Here is a 13,936-nt window from a genome sequence, read left to right on the forward strand (position 1 = left end):
AGTGTTGTGCAGACACATCACCATCTATTCATTTTCTGTTTGGGCATCCGATTCATGCTGTCAGCAGATTACCAAGAACATGGGCCATGTGACAAGGCAGCAGGAGCATTGATGCTTAGTCCCCCATAATTGCGACGTGGCTAGATGTGGACTTCTTGAAAATGTTGACTTAATTTTTTTTTAATTTTTTTTTTGAGAGAATGAATATTAGAATTATTAACTGAACACAGACCAAGAAAAAGAGTGTGAATACAATGCAGTTCCAGGTATTACCATAAAACCTTCATCTTCAGAGAATTACAAGTTACCAGCTGTGCTCTTATCAAGAATTCCCTTCTCACTACTGTTATGCTTACAAAAAAGGAGTGGTGTTATTTCAGCTGACAATGACGAAAATGCTAATATTATTGATATTCCTAATTTTTTAAATCACCTTAAATGCCAAAATAATAGATGTTTTTCAACTTTCATGAAACATGTCCAGAGGATTATTAATCCAAATCATGTGGCACTTGAAATGATCCAATAAAACCTAGCACAATGTAATTGTTACATTCTGTAATGTTTTTTCTCTGGATTTTGCAGTAGCCATACGAAGACAGTTAAAGTATAGGGAGGAGCACGCAGCACAAAAATAAGTATGTGTGCATTTTGCAGTAGCCATACGGAGACAGTTAAAGTATAAGGAGGAACAGGCAGCACAAAAATAAGTATGCATACTGTGGATGTATTGCCTTGTGTATTGTTTTTATCAGTTGACATGTGCATATTTATGTCCATAATTTTGAAAATGTGAGTTTTAGTGTACATTAATTATGCAGTCTTTAAGTCCAATTGCTAATTTAAAGTTTGATGTTAATCAGGAATTTAGCTCAGACTCAAAATACTTGGCTTGATCTTTGATTCTGCATACATTTAGGAAACCTAGATGTAGTCAGGCTACCTAGGTGAGGGAGCCAGCTTCTGTAGCCAACACAGCAAAGGAGATTAAATGGCTAGTATCATGAATGGTGGGGTTTGATTTCCTAAGCAGGTATCCCTTTACTACATAGATGATTATGCACATCCCTCAGCACGACTTTAGAAAAAGCTCAGAATGACTCTTGTGAACCTATACACAACCCTCCACATACACTTACGCATATAAGCAGTTCTCATAAAATTACTATGAAGCCAAGAAACACTCTTTTTAGCACTCAATATTGCCCGTCTGATGGAGTGGAGCTAGCAGAGTACTAATCGGGACATTTGATACAAACCAGTAAAATACAGTTATACTTTTTTCAGCATCCAAAGCACAGATGGCCTTAATGTACATCCGATCCCTGCCAGTAGCATATAAGGATCTTCAAAAAAGAAATAATGGACATAGTTCTCATAATTAAGAACTCCAGGTTATAATATTATAGCGCCTTGTATTTATACTAATATATTGTTAAAAAATGCAACAGAAGTATTTTAGTGTACCTTTCTAACCATCACTTTAGGAATTTATATTTATTTAGGGTTAATTAATGTAAGTTGCTGTCAGATGTTCAAGATATTTGTACTATATAATTATCAGATATATGCAGAATCATGTCTGACTGTCCCATTTCTTTTTTATTCCTGACCATTCTATGCACTTTAAAAAACTGTGTGAAAAATTCTGTGAGTGAACAGGATAATTTTTATTACGGGGACAGAGACACCATATAACTTTGTTTTGCACATTATGTGTTATGATGTCAAAGTACACAAAGTGGAAATATTACTGGCATTTTAACATTCAATTGTATGGTAAAATACATTTGTTTAAAAATATGAATGATAATTTATTCTGAAATATCATGAAATCCTTAGAATAAATAAATCAGCAAATACTGCTTGACCCAGCCCTAATCGGTAATAGGCTGCAAAATAAGATAAAGGTTATTAAAATAATCCTTTTATTGAAAGAGAAAATTAGATAAGTTGCGCTGATTGACTCTGAGGCCCTCCTGGGGACATGTAAAATGAAGAATAAACTCAACTTGATATACTCCAAAAAGCCTGAAGAAATCCTCACAGCTGGAACTTCACCACTAATTACATTTTTGCTTTTTGGATATATTTTGCCAACTCTTTTGATTCATTTATAGTGATGTTATACCAGTAATTCCTTAACAAAACTAAACCACGTGGTCTTTAAAGAACATATTGCTTTAAAGAATATATTTGCTATTGACAGCTATAAATTTCATTTGCATTGAACCACAGTTCTTGAAATACTACAAGAATTACTTGTACAAAACATGCTGTGTTAAAAAACACAGTTTGACTGTTTTGTTTATTTCTTGCCGAGTCAGCATAAATTTCTTGCTCCTGGGCACTCTTTCTCCCCTCCTTCACCACATAATCCCAATCCTATTATCCCTTTTGTCCTGGGTTTGGCTGGAATAGAGTTGATTTTCTTCCTAGTAGCTGGTACAGTGCTGTGTTTTGGATTTAATATGAGAATGATGTTGATAACACACCGATGTTTTAGTAGTTGCTAAGCAGTGCTTACACTAAGTCAAGGACTTTTCAGCTTCCCATGCTCTGCCAGGTGCACAAGAAGCTGGGAGGGGGCACAGCCAGGACAGCTGACCCAAACTGGCCAAAGGGGTATTCCATATCATGTGACGTCATGCTCAGTATATAAACCAGGCGGGGGGAGTTGGCTGGGGGGCAGTGATCACTGCTTGGGGACTGGCTGGTGCTGGTTGGCAGGTAGTGAGTGGTTGCATCACTTATTCTTCCTGGGTTTTGTTCCTCTCTTTCTCTCTCTTCTTGTTTTCCTTTTCATTACAATTTATTGTTGTTGTTGTTATTTTATTTCATTTTATTTTATTTCAATTATTAAACTCTTTTTATCTCAACCCATGAGTTTTTTTACTTTTGCTATTCCGATTCTCTCCCCCATCCCACTAGGGGTGGGGAGGGTGAGCGAGCGGCTGTGTGATGCTTACTTGCCGACTGGGGTTAAACCACGACACCTTTCCAAAGTGTTCAGCCACCTTGACTGTCCTTCTTTCCTATTTTCTCAACTCAGCATTCCCTGACTTCTTGATTAGTCCCTGTCTCCTTGTCAAGTCATCCCTGTTTCCAAATCCCCACGTCCCGATTCCAGCCAGCCATACGTTCCTTCTTTTCCTCGGTGTTTATAGATAAATTGGCTTACAAGGTATCAGCATAGAGGGGATATCACTGAACCTGGGAGAGAGAGAGGTCCTTGGGCTTGTGTTCAAGGGGTGATTCTCCTGCTGGGTCTAATTTGCCATTATAGAGACAACTCCAACTGCAGTATGCTCAGTGACCCTGTGCAGCAATGAAGAGTGATCTGTAGGGACTGCATTTTCTTTAAAAGGATTAAAGAAATACTGGAAATGTATTAATTGGAATTCTCTTTTCCAAAAAGGACAAGCATCAATTTAGAATATTGTATTTTCAGTGGTTAAAATCAGAAGAACTGTCAGTAAATATGAGTCTTGCTGTTGACGGGCATCTAAACCTACCTCCAAAGTAGACATATAAGACTAGATTCTTATGTACTTCTATTCGTTTAGTCCATTACATCAAGTGAAAGTGTGCATATTTTGAAGCCATGCCACTTACGAAAATGGTCCATAATTGTAGAAGTGATATACAGATGTATGACTTCTGTAAGACCTATTTGTATAAATATATGTGACTGCACCAGGTATAAAGCCATCGTGTGCAATGTACACGTCCAAGAAACACATTCTTAGTAGCTATGGTCCTTTCTATGTAAGCTTTTAATCTTTTAGTCATAATTCATTACTGGTGAGTTACTGTTCGCAAAGTCCTCAGGCAAACATACCAAGCCAAAAAATAGAAGTCGGTGGACAGCATTTATAATGGTACTGTTAACTGTGAGAGCACCAGCCTCTTTGAAATGTTACAGAAACAACAACCGGCTAGTCAGTCTATCTGGATATTTGATATTCTCCCCTTATTTCCAGCTGCCACAGTTGCGAATGTTTTAATTTCAGAGTATTTGGGTGTCCTGGAGAACTGTTTTTAGCATAAAAAAAAAGAAACTAAAATGTAGATTGAAAAAAAATATGTTTTTATAAGAGTGAGTTTTAGTACATTCCTTTTACAGTTCACAGTCATCTCACATTGCTCCTAGTTATGTGCAGGTGAATCCTGAATGACCAAATCTATAAAGCAGCCAAATGATATGGGAATTGAGCAAGAGGATTTTATTTTATTTTTTTTAAACCTGCACGAAGTTGGTAAACATTTCAGTTCGGCACATGGGACCCCCTGTTCTTTTGTATTAATATAAATCAACAATTACGGATGAATTAAAATAGAAGAGCTTCTCACACCTGAAACCTCTAACTCTGAGGAAGGTGAAATACAAAACTTTGTACTAACGGGTGTTTGACAACATAAACCAAAATCATATTAAGCCAAATGGAATAGATTGTTTCCACAGAAGTGCATGCACCAGATTTATGATAGTAAAAAGTGAAAACAGGATCCTCTTTCATCATTCAAATGGTAAGAATGAGCCTGTTTTAGGAACAAATACATGTGAAATATTTTACAGAGAACAAAAAAGCATCAAGATGCATTACAAAAAACCATTAAATGATTACAGAAAGGCAGTAATCTGTATAGTATTTTTTGGAGCCAGCTATTATCTCTTGCTTTCAAATCCTGGCAATATCAATATTCTGCAGTTTGATTGGTGACTGGTCTGAACTTATCCTACTTGCTTTTAGGAACAAAGACAAGAGAATGGCTACCTCTATTCATCTATTATTGTTTAAATAGCTGTCACAGCTTCCAGGATGTCTGTTTCCATGTTATCTAGTGAAAGAATAAAATAGAATGGCAACAAACCAAATACAGTGAAAAATGTTCGTTGTATTTGGCCCAAACCAGCTGCTGTTCACAGATAAAATCTGGTTTGAACAAAACCAGGTGAATTTTAGAAAATGAGGAACAATGGATGGAGTGGATGTAGCATTTACAAATATTTTGAAGATATGTGTCGCATTGAGACTTGCCTATTCTGGTGATTTAGTTTGTATGTCAAGGCACATATTCATCTCTGCTCAGATACTGTAGAGGCTTGGGTAACAGCTTGTCCTATCCTTGTTTAGTTGTTAATTTATAACATCTCAGTTCCCAGCACAAGCCAAGGCAGGCCCGGACACTTCTTTGTTCTGCCTTGTTCTGTCTTTTTTTTTTCCCTTTTCTTTACACTGTTGTGCTGACAACTCCGACAATGGAGTTGTAGATTGACCCTCTTTCCCCTCTTGCCCTGGCTTGTCTTCGAATGCTTCCTTTGATGCGTTCAGACTGAAAATGCCAGATCTCTGTCTCCCAGCAAGGGCTCATCATTTTTGCAGTGTTCCCCTGCTAGTAGGTTAAGAGGAACGTTAGTAGTTCCTTCACAACAGTTTAAAAGATGTTAGGCTAATGATTATTTGGAAACGAAGATATATCATCGTATTGAGAAAAGAGGACTTCTGCAGGAATGGAAGATTTTAAAATGCCTTAATTACAAGAGGTCATATTATTTTCCTACTAAGATATGTGGTTATGTTTTAATTGGCTGTGTTTACAATGTGGTTTTTCTTAAAAATGCATTTTTTCAAGATTCCCTCAATCATCGCTTATCTCACATCCACAAACATCCATGCTTCCTGTGTATAATATGTACATTTGCTCTGTTTCAAACATACTCACACTCAAAGTTTATTTCACATGGGACATCAAGAAAACAAAATCACATTAGTCTGACTTTTTTTTCTGAGTTGACGTTTCATTAAAATAAGTTCACAGTAAGTTCAGCTCTCTAGTCTTACCCTTCAGTGTAAATTTGTTTCTGTTATTTATTATAACATAAGAGTTTGGATGTTATTTTGAGTTCATACCATTCTGCATAACTTTAACCTTTTTTGAGTTACTTTGCCTATTGCAAAACCATGCCACACATTGTTAGGAAAATCTTTGCAAACTTCACAACATGTTTTGAGCATGCACAAAGTACAGCAAACTTAACATATATTTAATTTTAAAGTAGCAATACAGTAAAAAATTTAATCTCTTGCTTACATTCTATGACAAGACCTGTGTTAGGAGCTTTCTGTATCTCAAAAATTGCATGGAAGAGCATAGTTTTTAAGTGGATTAAGGCCTATGGAATTTTTAAGGGGGTCAATTTTATCTAGTATGACTTAAAATATTTTGACAATTTGAGACCTAAAATACTACTAAGATTCTAAGTTGTCTTAGAAAGTATGAGAGGTCATTGGTCCATTTCTCTGACAAACCTAGAGGCAAATGATGTCCCTTTTTTAGTTTACTTTCTCATTTATACGAATCAGCTCCACCATGCATACTAGTGATCAGACTCTTTCTTGCTATACCATGCAAGTCCAATAGTTTCACTGGAACCACTGATATAAAGAAGTCTTTAGCCAAAAAACTCAGTGACATAACAAAGAAGAGGTTTTGTAATTTTTTTTTTTTTTTTAATGTTGGATAGGAATCATTTGGGAAAGCAGTATTTGCAGCAGAGGAAAAAAAGTTTTCAGCTATGCAATAATATTGTGTAGTGATTATCAATCTATTGTCTGACCAGTTTTGTTTAAGTTTTGGGTTGTTTCTTTTGATTAATGACAGCGTAACAATTCTGACAGCGGTTTGGATAAAAACATTTGGCAATGATTTTTCACACTAGACTAGGATTTGAGAAGATGAACTAGCAGGATGATCTGAGAACAATAAGCTAGTTTGCAATACCCAGGAATACCTAATTTATTTTTTCTAATGAAGTGGCGAATATTTCTATAATATTTTAAAAGTTGGGGAGAAAAGAAACAATTCAGATTTAGGGCCAAATTTAGTATGTTACTACAAAATGACTACAGAGATATCCGTGTTGCTGTGGGGGTAGCATGAGAACAGAGGATACATCCACAGAGTACATTTTTCAGAGCCTGCTCTGAATCTCAGTAAGGTAGATAGGAAATAGTTCAGTAATCTACAGCCAGTTTTTCTCAGCACTTTGTGACATGAGTGGAAAACTTAAATATATCTGAAAAAATCTTTTCTGACTCTGAATGGACTGAAGCTTTCCTTGGTCAACATCAATTCATTTCACAAAGCTTACCCTGGTAAGCTTTTGAATGATGACTTTGTGAGAAAGCAGTAATTGTATCACAAATTGTGACAAATAGGGGACATGAAACAGGGTCTTACTCTTTGTGTAGGCTACTCTCAGCCTGAGCCACAGTGAAGTAGGAAGAACAGCTTCCATGGTAGGACTGATCTCACCAAAAGTAGATCTTTCCATCTTAGCTAGTCAGCTTAGGCTTCTCTTACAGTCAACAGGCAGAGTTGACTTCTAGAGGAAGATTTGTCTCCTCCTGCAGTTGATGCTTGTGTTAGTTCAGATGGATTAGTGCCTTAAACTGGTGTCTGCTTCTTTCCACTGGCCTTAGAAAGAGCTAAGTGGGACCAGCCCAGAAGCAGATGTCCAAATGCCTGTTTGGGTATTTTTGTGGAGGGACATAGTGGGTGAGGCTTTTGCTCTGGCACTAAATACTGGCCAGCATGACGGAGCTGATGAGGAGATGGGGTAAGAAATCTGCACCTGAACATGGGTAAGAAATCTGCACCTGAACATGGTTGATGGAGATTGCTTCCTTCTGGAGTAGCAGTGGATGGGGACTCTTGGAATGAACTGGGACTTGGAGTTATGGTTTTCTGGTCCTGGGGTCATCAAAGCCTAGACTCTAACCCTTTGTTGCTGCAGCTTTCAATTTTTCTGGTCCTAGACTATGTCCACTTAAGAAAACCCTGCACCTCAGTCGAAGAGAGAGCTCTTTTTAGGCAACTAGGATCAGAACTTTCATATAATACAATTCCTAATGTACATGATAGGATAAATAGAGAAGTATAACTATTTATTGAAACTATAGTTAAATAAAGTGCAGAAAGAAAGAGAAATTAAAATACACCCAAACGTGTATCTTGTAATGATCAAAGCCCAAATGGAAAAGAGCAGGTCTGACAAACTCTTCTGTAGTCAAATAGCTGTGCAGAGATCTGCATAATACCAAGAGTACATTCTGATGTCCTTGTGCTATATTGAGATAGATCAATATGTGTCAGTTAGTGACTGAGCCCTTGGTAAGAAGGGTGTATAGATATATGTATCTATATATATGATAGATAGTTTCCCTTTTGAAGAAATCAGATTAACATCTGGTGCAAAGAAATTGACCTATATTTCTGTATCATATCAACAGTAGTCTAAAAATACTCCAAAAAGTGAAAAAAAAAAAAGGCATATTTAAGTTTCTATTAATTGTGGGGTTTTTTCTTTTTTTTTCTTTTTTTTTTTCACTTACTTTATAATCCATTCACAGATTATCTGTGAAACTTTAATCTTAGAAGTCTTCAAGCTTTGGGAGTTTTTTTCCGTTGTGATGTCAGAACTGATCGGATCTGATTGTTACAAAGATCCCACTAAGGAGTTTAACACTAATTGTTAGAAGATGTCCGTGCTTAAAAAAATTAGGCCAATGATTGTAACCATGCTGTTAATTTCATGTATTCTTCAGAGCATGTTTCAATAGTGGGAATCAGGTGTACTTTTGTGATTAAAAATGCATTGAGGAGCTGTAGTTTTTCTCTGTCTTGCAGAATCTTCTGAGCTGTAAGTGAAACCACTAAGAGCGGGAAGGGTTAATTGCATGGGAAGCCTCATATTCAAATACTTCTCGTATACAAAATATATGTCATGCTAGAAAATATTCTATTGTCAATCCAAATAGAACACAAACTAAAATGAGATAATTGGGAAGGTGCCCATAAAGTCAGCCTGAATATATTATCACAAGTATATGTGAGATAATATTTGTTTTAAAAAGATTCTATGGCACTGTAAACTCAGTCTCATTAGAGACTGCATTTAAAAGGCTTATAAAGTTACTCATTAATGTTATCTTGTTGTATCTCCACAGCTTTTTCATTAAAGAAAATTCAGCAGAAAGCATTTTCTCCTGATAGCAGGAACCAATTTGCAATAAATGTTCTGGAAACCACTAGGGAAGCCATTACTGAGGTCTAATAAAAACAGACAAGCGTAACTTGTTCTATATTTTTGTTTCAATCACATACAGATGAGACCCCGCTCTCCACACCAACCGCAAGAGACAGCCTTGACAAACTTTCTCTAACTGGGCATGGGCAACCACTACCTCCGGGTTTTCCATCTCCTTTTCTATTCCCTGATGGATTGTCCTCCATAGAGACCCTTCTGACTAACATCCAGGTAGGCCTTTCTGTAGATCAGCCTAAAGGGATGGAGAGGAGCCAGTTGCAGATTTGTCTAAATTAATACAACCATTCTAGCTTAATCAGTTCATAAGATTATTTGGATCAACTAATTTACTGAAACTTTCTAGTAATTTAGCCTTTAAAGGTACCACAGCAAACAAATGAATTTAGAAGCTGTCAGATACAGTACCTAAAAATACAGATTGTATATTAAACCACAGCAGAGAAGTCGATGAAAATTATGTTGGTGTGTTTAACAACATTTGTCTTAAATGCTCTTTTTATTACAGGCTGATGAAATGTATCTTACTGTTTAACTTTATCTCATTTACTGAGCAGAGAAACATTTCTTTAATAAATAGTTATTTTAAATTGCTGGAGTGCCAAGGTGGAAATTATATTTAAAGCTATTTGAAATGTGTCTCCCATAAAAGCATTCACAAAAAGCACTTCTTTTATAAATAAGCTCATTTCACTTAAAGTACTGTCTTCAAAGAATAGACTTCAAAGGGTATTACCAAATTTTCTGCAGATTTCCTATTCGGTAGTCACGATGTCTATTGTGTGTACAGTATAGCCTGATTCAAATATTATTTAAGTTATACACTAGCATGTAGCTTGAGGCCAAGATGTTAGTGTTTCATATTAGAATGAAGAATTTTTTTGTCCACAAATTCAGTGATCATGTGTTCCCCAGATGCAATTTTTGCAACAATATGGTTGTATGTTGCATGCAGAAGCAAAATGATAGTGCAGGAAATAATGCAGCCATATTGTACTCATTCCAGATAAGCCTCGCCTGCGCAGCTACTAACTTCTAATGTATTTGTCACAATATTTTCCCCTGCTCATTCGTGCAAATACATAAAATCAATTGTATTCTATTCAGCAAAGGCTATGACAGAGTAAGGCCAAATCCTGCTCACTTTACTTTCTTAAGCAGTCTCATTAAAGTTTATGGCACTTCAGACTTGTTTTATGAAAAGTTATGATGCATTCATTAGTGATGTTTTGAGATCTAATAATGAAAAATACTGCTATTTAAGAATTAAGTATTGCTGTATCTGCCTGGTCTGAAAGAGCATATTTGTGATTGCTTTTTGTGGTTCTGAGACTTAGGATCTTAAATATTTAAATCATAAACCAAGGTAATTCTGCAACAGTTAGCATTCTTCTAACAGATCTGCGGCAATCTGTAAAGAATGTATTTTTTTCTAAAGGAAGAAATACGGTTAGCAAAATATGTGATGTTTTAGCTGTGCATGCATGTACAGGAAAGTTCTTAGTAATTTTTTTGACAAATGCGTGCACTCAATGTCTCTAGACAGCAACCTAATGAGCAAAGCATTCAGCATCAACAGGTTAGCTAATCTTGTGATTGAATATGAGAGTGCTGCACTACTTCAGGATAAATGACCAGGATTAATTTGCCAAGAATGCGTTCAGTTTTGTTTTACAGAAAATGTGAACGTGAAATTCAGTCATTGCTTTTTTTTTTTTTAAAACCCAACCCTAATCTTATCTGGAGTGAAGAGCTAAAATAAAAGACAATGTTGTAAAGAAACCAGAGACTTCTTAATGCCTTCTCTCATTGTGCTTTCGTACTTATTGTTCCTTACCTTGAGATTCCACATCTCGACAAATCATCTATCAGGGTAAACAGGTGGGACATAAGTCCTTTTGGATTTTTTCAGTATGTCCCCATGTTGCATTACATGGTTTCCACAGATCTTTGGGAATCCTTTCATATAACATCAAGTCATTTTTTTCCCCCCATAGATTTAATCTCTATCAGGATGACATTAGAAAATAATAAAAAAAAAAACACAAAAAACCCCAGCTAGTTTCATTTTCCCACCTGTGTAGAAAAAATTAAGTATTCTTTTTAAAACAGTAGAGTTTATTACAATAACCTATGCACAATAGTGGCAGTTTCTCTAATCAATGCCATTTAAAATGGTTTCCATATTTAATGATTATTGCTATGGGAGGGGGCTACCCCAGGCCCACAAATGAGTTCGATACTGTGATACTGACACTTTCAGAACTGAGTTTTAGGTATTTGACTCCAAGTTTGAACTCGTTAATGGGGTTTATGGAAAGAGGAAATTCTGTACTATGGTCCCTGCTTGCAATATCATTTCTGACTTTGTTAGGAAATGCATAAGCACTACCTGAAACCTGTGACGCGTTTAGTACATGGGTCAGAAGGACTCGTCACGGGGTATATTCCTCTTTGCTCTCCTTTGGTCCAGATGAATTTTGCATCCCTTTCAGTACAGAGATGTGGATTCAAAGGGGAGGTGGAGCAGTAAGATCCCTTGCCATCTTTTTGTTCCAGCTATGCTAGCATTAAGGATAGGGGTTACCAGCAATGGAGCAGATCTAACTTTGCAGAAAAAATCATCTGGCCTATAGTCCGTTCCCTGCCTCCAGTACTAAGGTGCTTTTGGAGCAGAAAATAGCAGAACTCTAGCCAAAGGCTAGATGAGTGTTTTTGGTAAACGCTGTTCTTTTTTTCCCAGGGACATGCATGATGAAAATATGGTTGTGTCCTTTCACAGAAAGGGTATATGTCTGCTTGTGAAATGCAAATGTACATCTTTGTTAGGTCATGAGACTGGGGTGCATGCATGACCTGCCACATGGGGTGACGGAGGGTGGTACATTTTAGGGATATGAGGGTTACATGAATACATAGGCAAGCAGCCTCTGGCTACACCAATGTGCATGAACGTGATCGTATATTCCTGTGCTGTGATCCTGTTGTATATATTCAGTTGCGTGAAGTGCAGGATCTGAACAATCTGTGTAATATAAACCTTGGATGCCTCCAGAAGTTGTAGCGTCTGTCCTGGTTTAAAATAGAACAGGATTAGGGTACTGTATGGGCACTAGGAGCTCTAATTTTGACCTTTGTCAGGGTAAGGAGGATCCTAAACCTTGCCATGGGGACAGTGCTTTTGGGTATGTGAGCAAAAATTTCTAAACACTTTTGATATTTGAAAACAAAAGTCTTGCAGGTGTTGAAGAGCTTAGGTGATTGAACTTAGTGCCTAACTCTACTTACTTCCATTTCAGAAGTCTGAGTCATCCTTTCAAATTGGCCACTAAACACAAGCAAGTCTGTGTCTTCCATCCATACTAAAGTTAAATGGATAGCCCCTAATCACTAGTTTGTAACTTTAGGCAAATGTTAGACAAGCCTATTTGCTATCATTGTCACCAGGGGCTGCCAGTTAGGTTTATTTCCTTTTTGTGTATCATATATATGTTTTTCTTACTTTTCCATAAATATTTATTGAAACAAAAATACAATGTTTAATTATTTGTACATTTAAAGAGGAGATAATAACAATATACAGTACCTCGAACAACCAATGTTTATTTCTTGCTGGGGACTGCTGAAATGCAAATAATAAACTGTAACAAGATATAATTAAACAAATACACACATAAAATAAAGAAAGAAATGAGATCGGGGACATATTTTCTTATTCAGATGTATATCTGCACATCTAGAAAGAAAAGAACATAAATTTCCCCAGAAAGCTTAAATTAAGTGATATGTCTGTTCCTTCGCAATGTATATTTGTTGATTTCTTCCAGATTAAATGCTGGAAGTCTATGTGCAGCTGCAGGGGGGATGAAGGGTGATGGAAGGTGGGTCACAGCAAAATGCTGTGTGGGTGCTAGTGAGGAGGTTAAAGATGTTTCCATACCCCTCGCATCAGTTCACCTTTTTGAGTCATGGCCCGATTATGCCAAAGTATGTTACAGCCACAGCCTTTCATGATACTGCAATATTCTTGGGTAATAGTAATCTTCTTTTAAGCTTTTAGAGTCTGAATCTTTACTGTCCTCGAGCTGAATTTCCATTAATATCTAAGGGATGAATTAGTTGCACCCTGATAGCTATATTTTTCTATCAAGTCTTGTTGCTAAGTATTTTTAAAGAGATATGTAAAATAAGTTGCAAGTATCCCATTGATATTAATAAAAGAAATGCATGATTACAAACTAAATTCCCCTATGAAAACAAAGCAAACTACTGGCTTTATTGCTGTGAGTCTCCTGCACTGATACCATCTACGACTAAATACACAAGAGAAAAATATTGCAAATACTGGATAAAGTAAAAATCACAGTTTTACTTCATGTTATTTTATTTGTCTTCTGCTAAAATTCAAGAGAATGTTTTTATTTTTCACAGAAAGTATTAATGGAAAAATGTCATTTATACTTATGCAATATGCCTTTACCTGTGGTGGAGATATTCAATATGAGATATTACAAAAATGTCTTTCTGGAGTCATCTGTAGAGATAGTCAAGCTGTGTTATCTTACCTTGCTTATGTTGCTAAGTCAGTAGTCAGTTACAAATAGCAAATATTCAAAAATTAATCTGTGAAGTTAACTAAAAATGTATATACTGATTTTTTTTGCAAGCCTTTCACTAGATAGTTTTAATGATAAGAGCATACAAATTATATACAATTTCCTGACTAAAAAAGAAGCAATGTTATTTGAAAGTTTTTTCACCATGAATAGCTAATATTGCAAAAGCAATCATAGAATCATAGAATCATAGAATCATAGAATCATA

General features: G+C 36.2%; 1 protein-coding gene across 1 annotated transcript in view; it reads left to right on the forward strand.

The window, feature by feature from the left end:
* The window catches only part of DACH1 (dachshund family transcription factor 1), a 146,639-nt gene that overhangs the window by 118,999 nt on the left and 13,704 nt on the right, over positions 1-13,936 (forward strand). Inside the window, exon 7 of the mRNA XM_009323530.1 lies at positions 9,174-9,325. Within this exon, the coding sequence (XP_009321805.1) occupies positions 9,174-9,325 (152 nt within the window). The remainder of the gene's footprint in view (positions 1-9,173; positions 9,326-13,936) is intronic.

The sequence above is a fragment of the Pygoscelis adeliae genome, unplaced genomic scaffold, assembly GCF_000699105.1.
Source record: "Pygoscelis adeliae isolate BGI_AS28 unplaced genomic scaffold, ASM69910v1 Scaffold44, whole genome shotgun sequence".
Classification (NCBI taxonomy): domain Eukaryota; kingdom Metazoa; phylum Chordata; class Aves; order Sphenisciformes; family Spheniscidae; genus Pygoscelis; species Pygoscelis adeliae.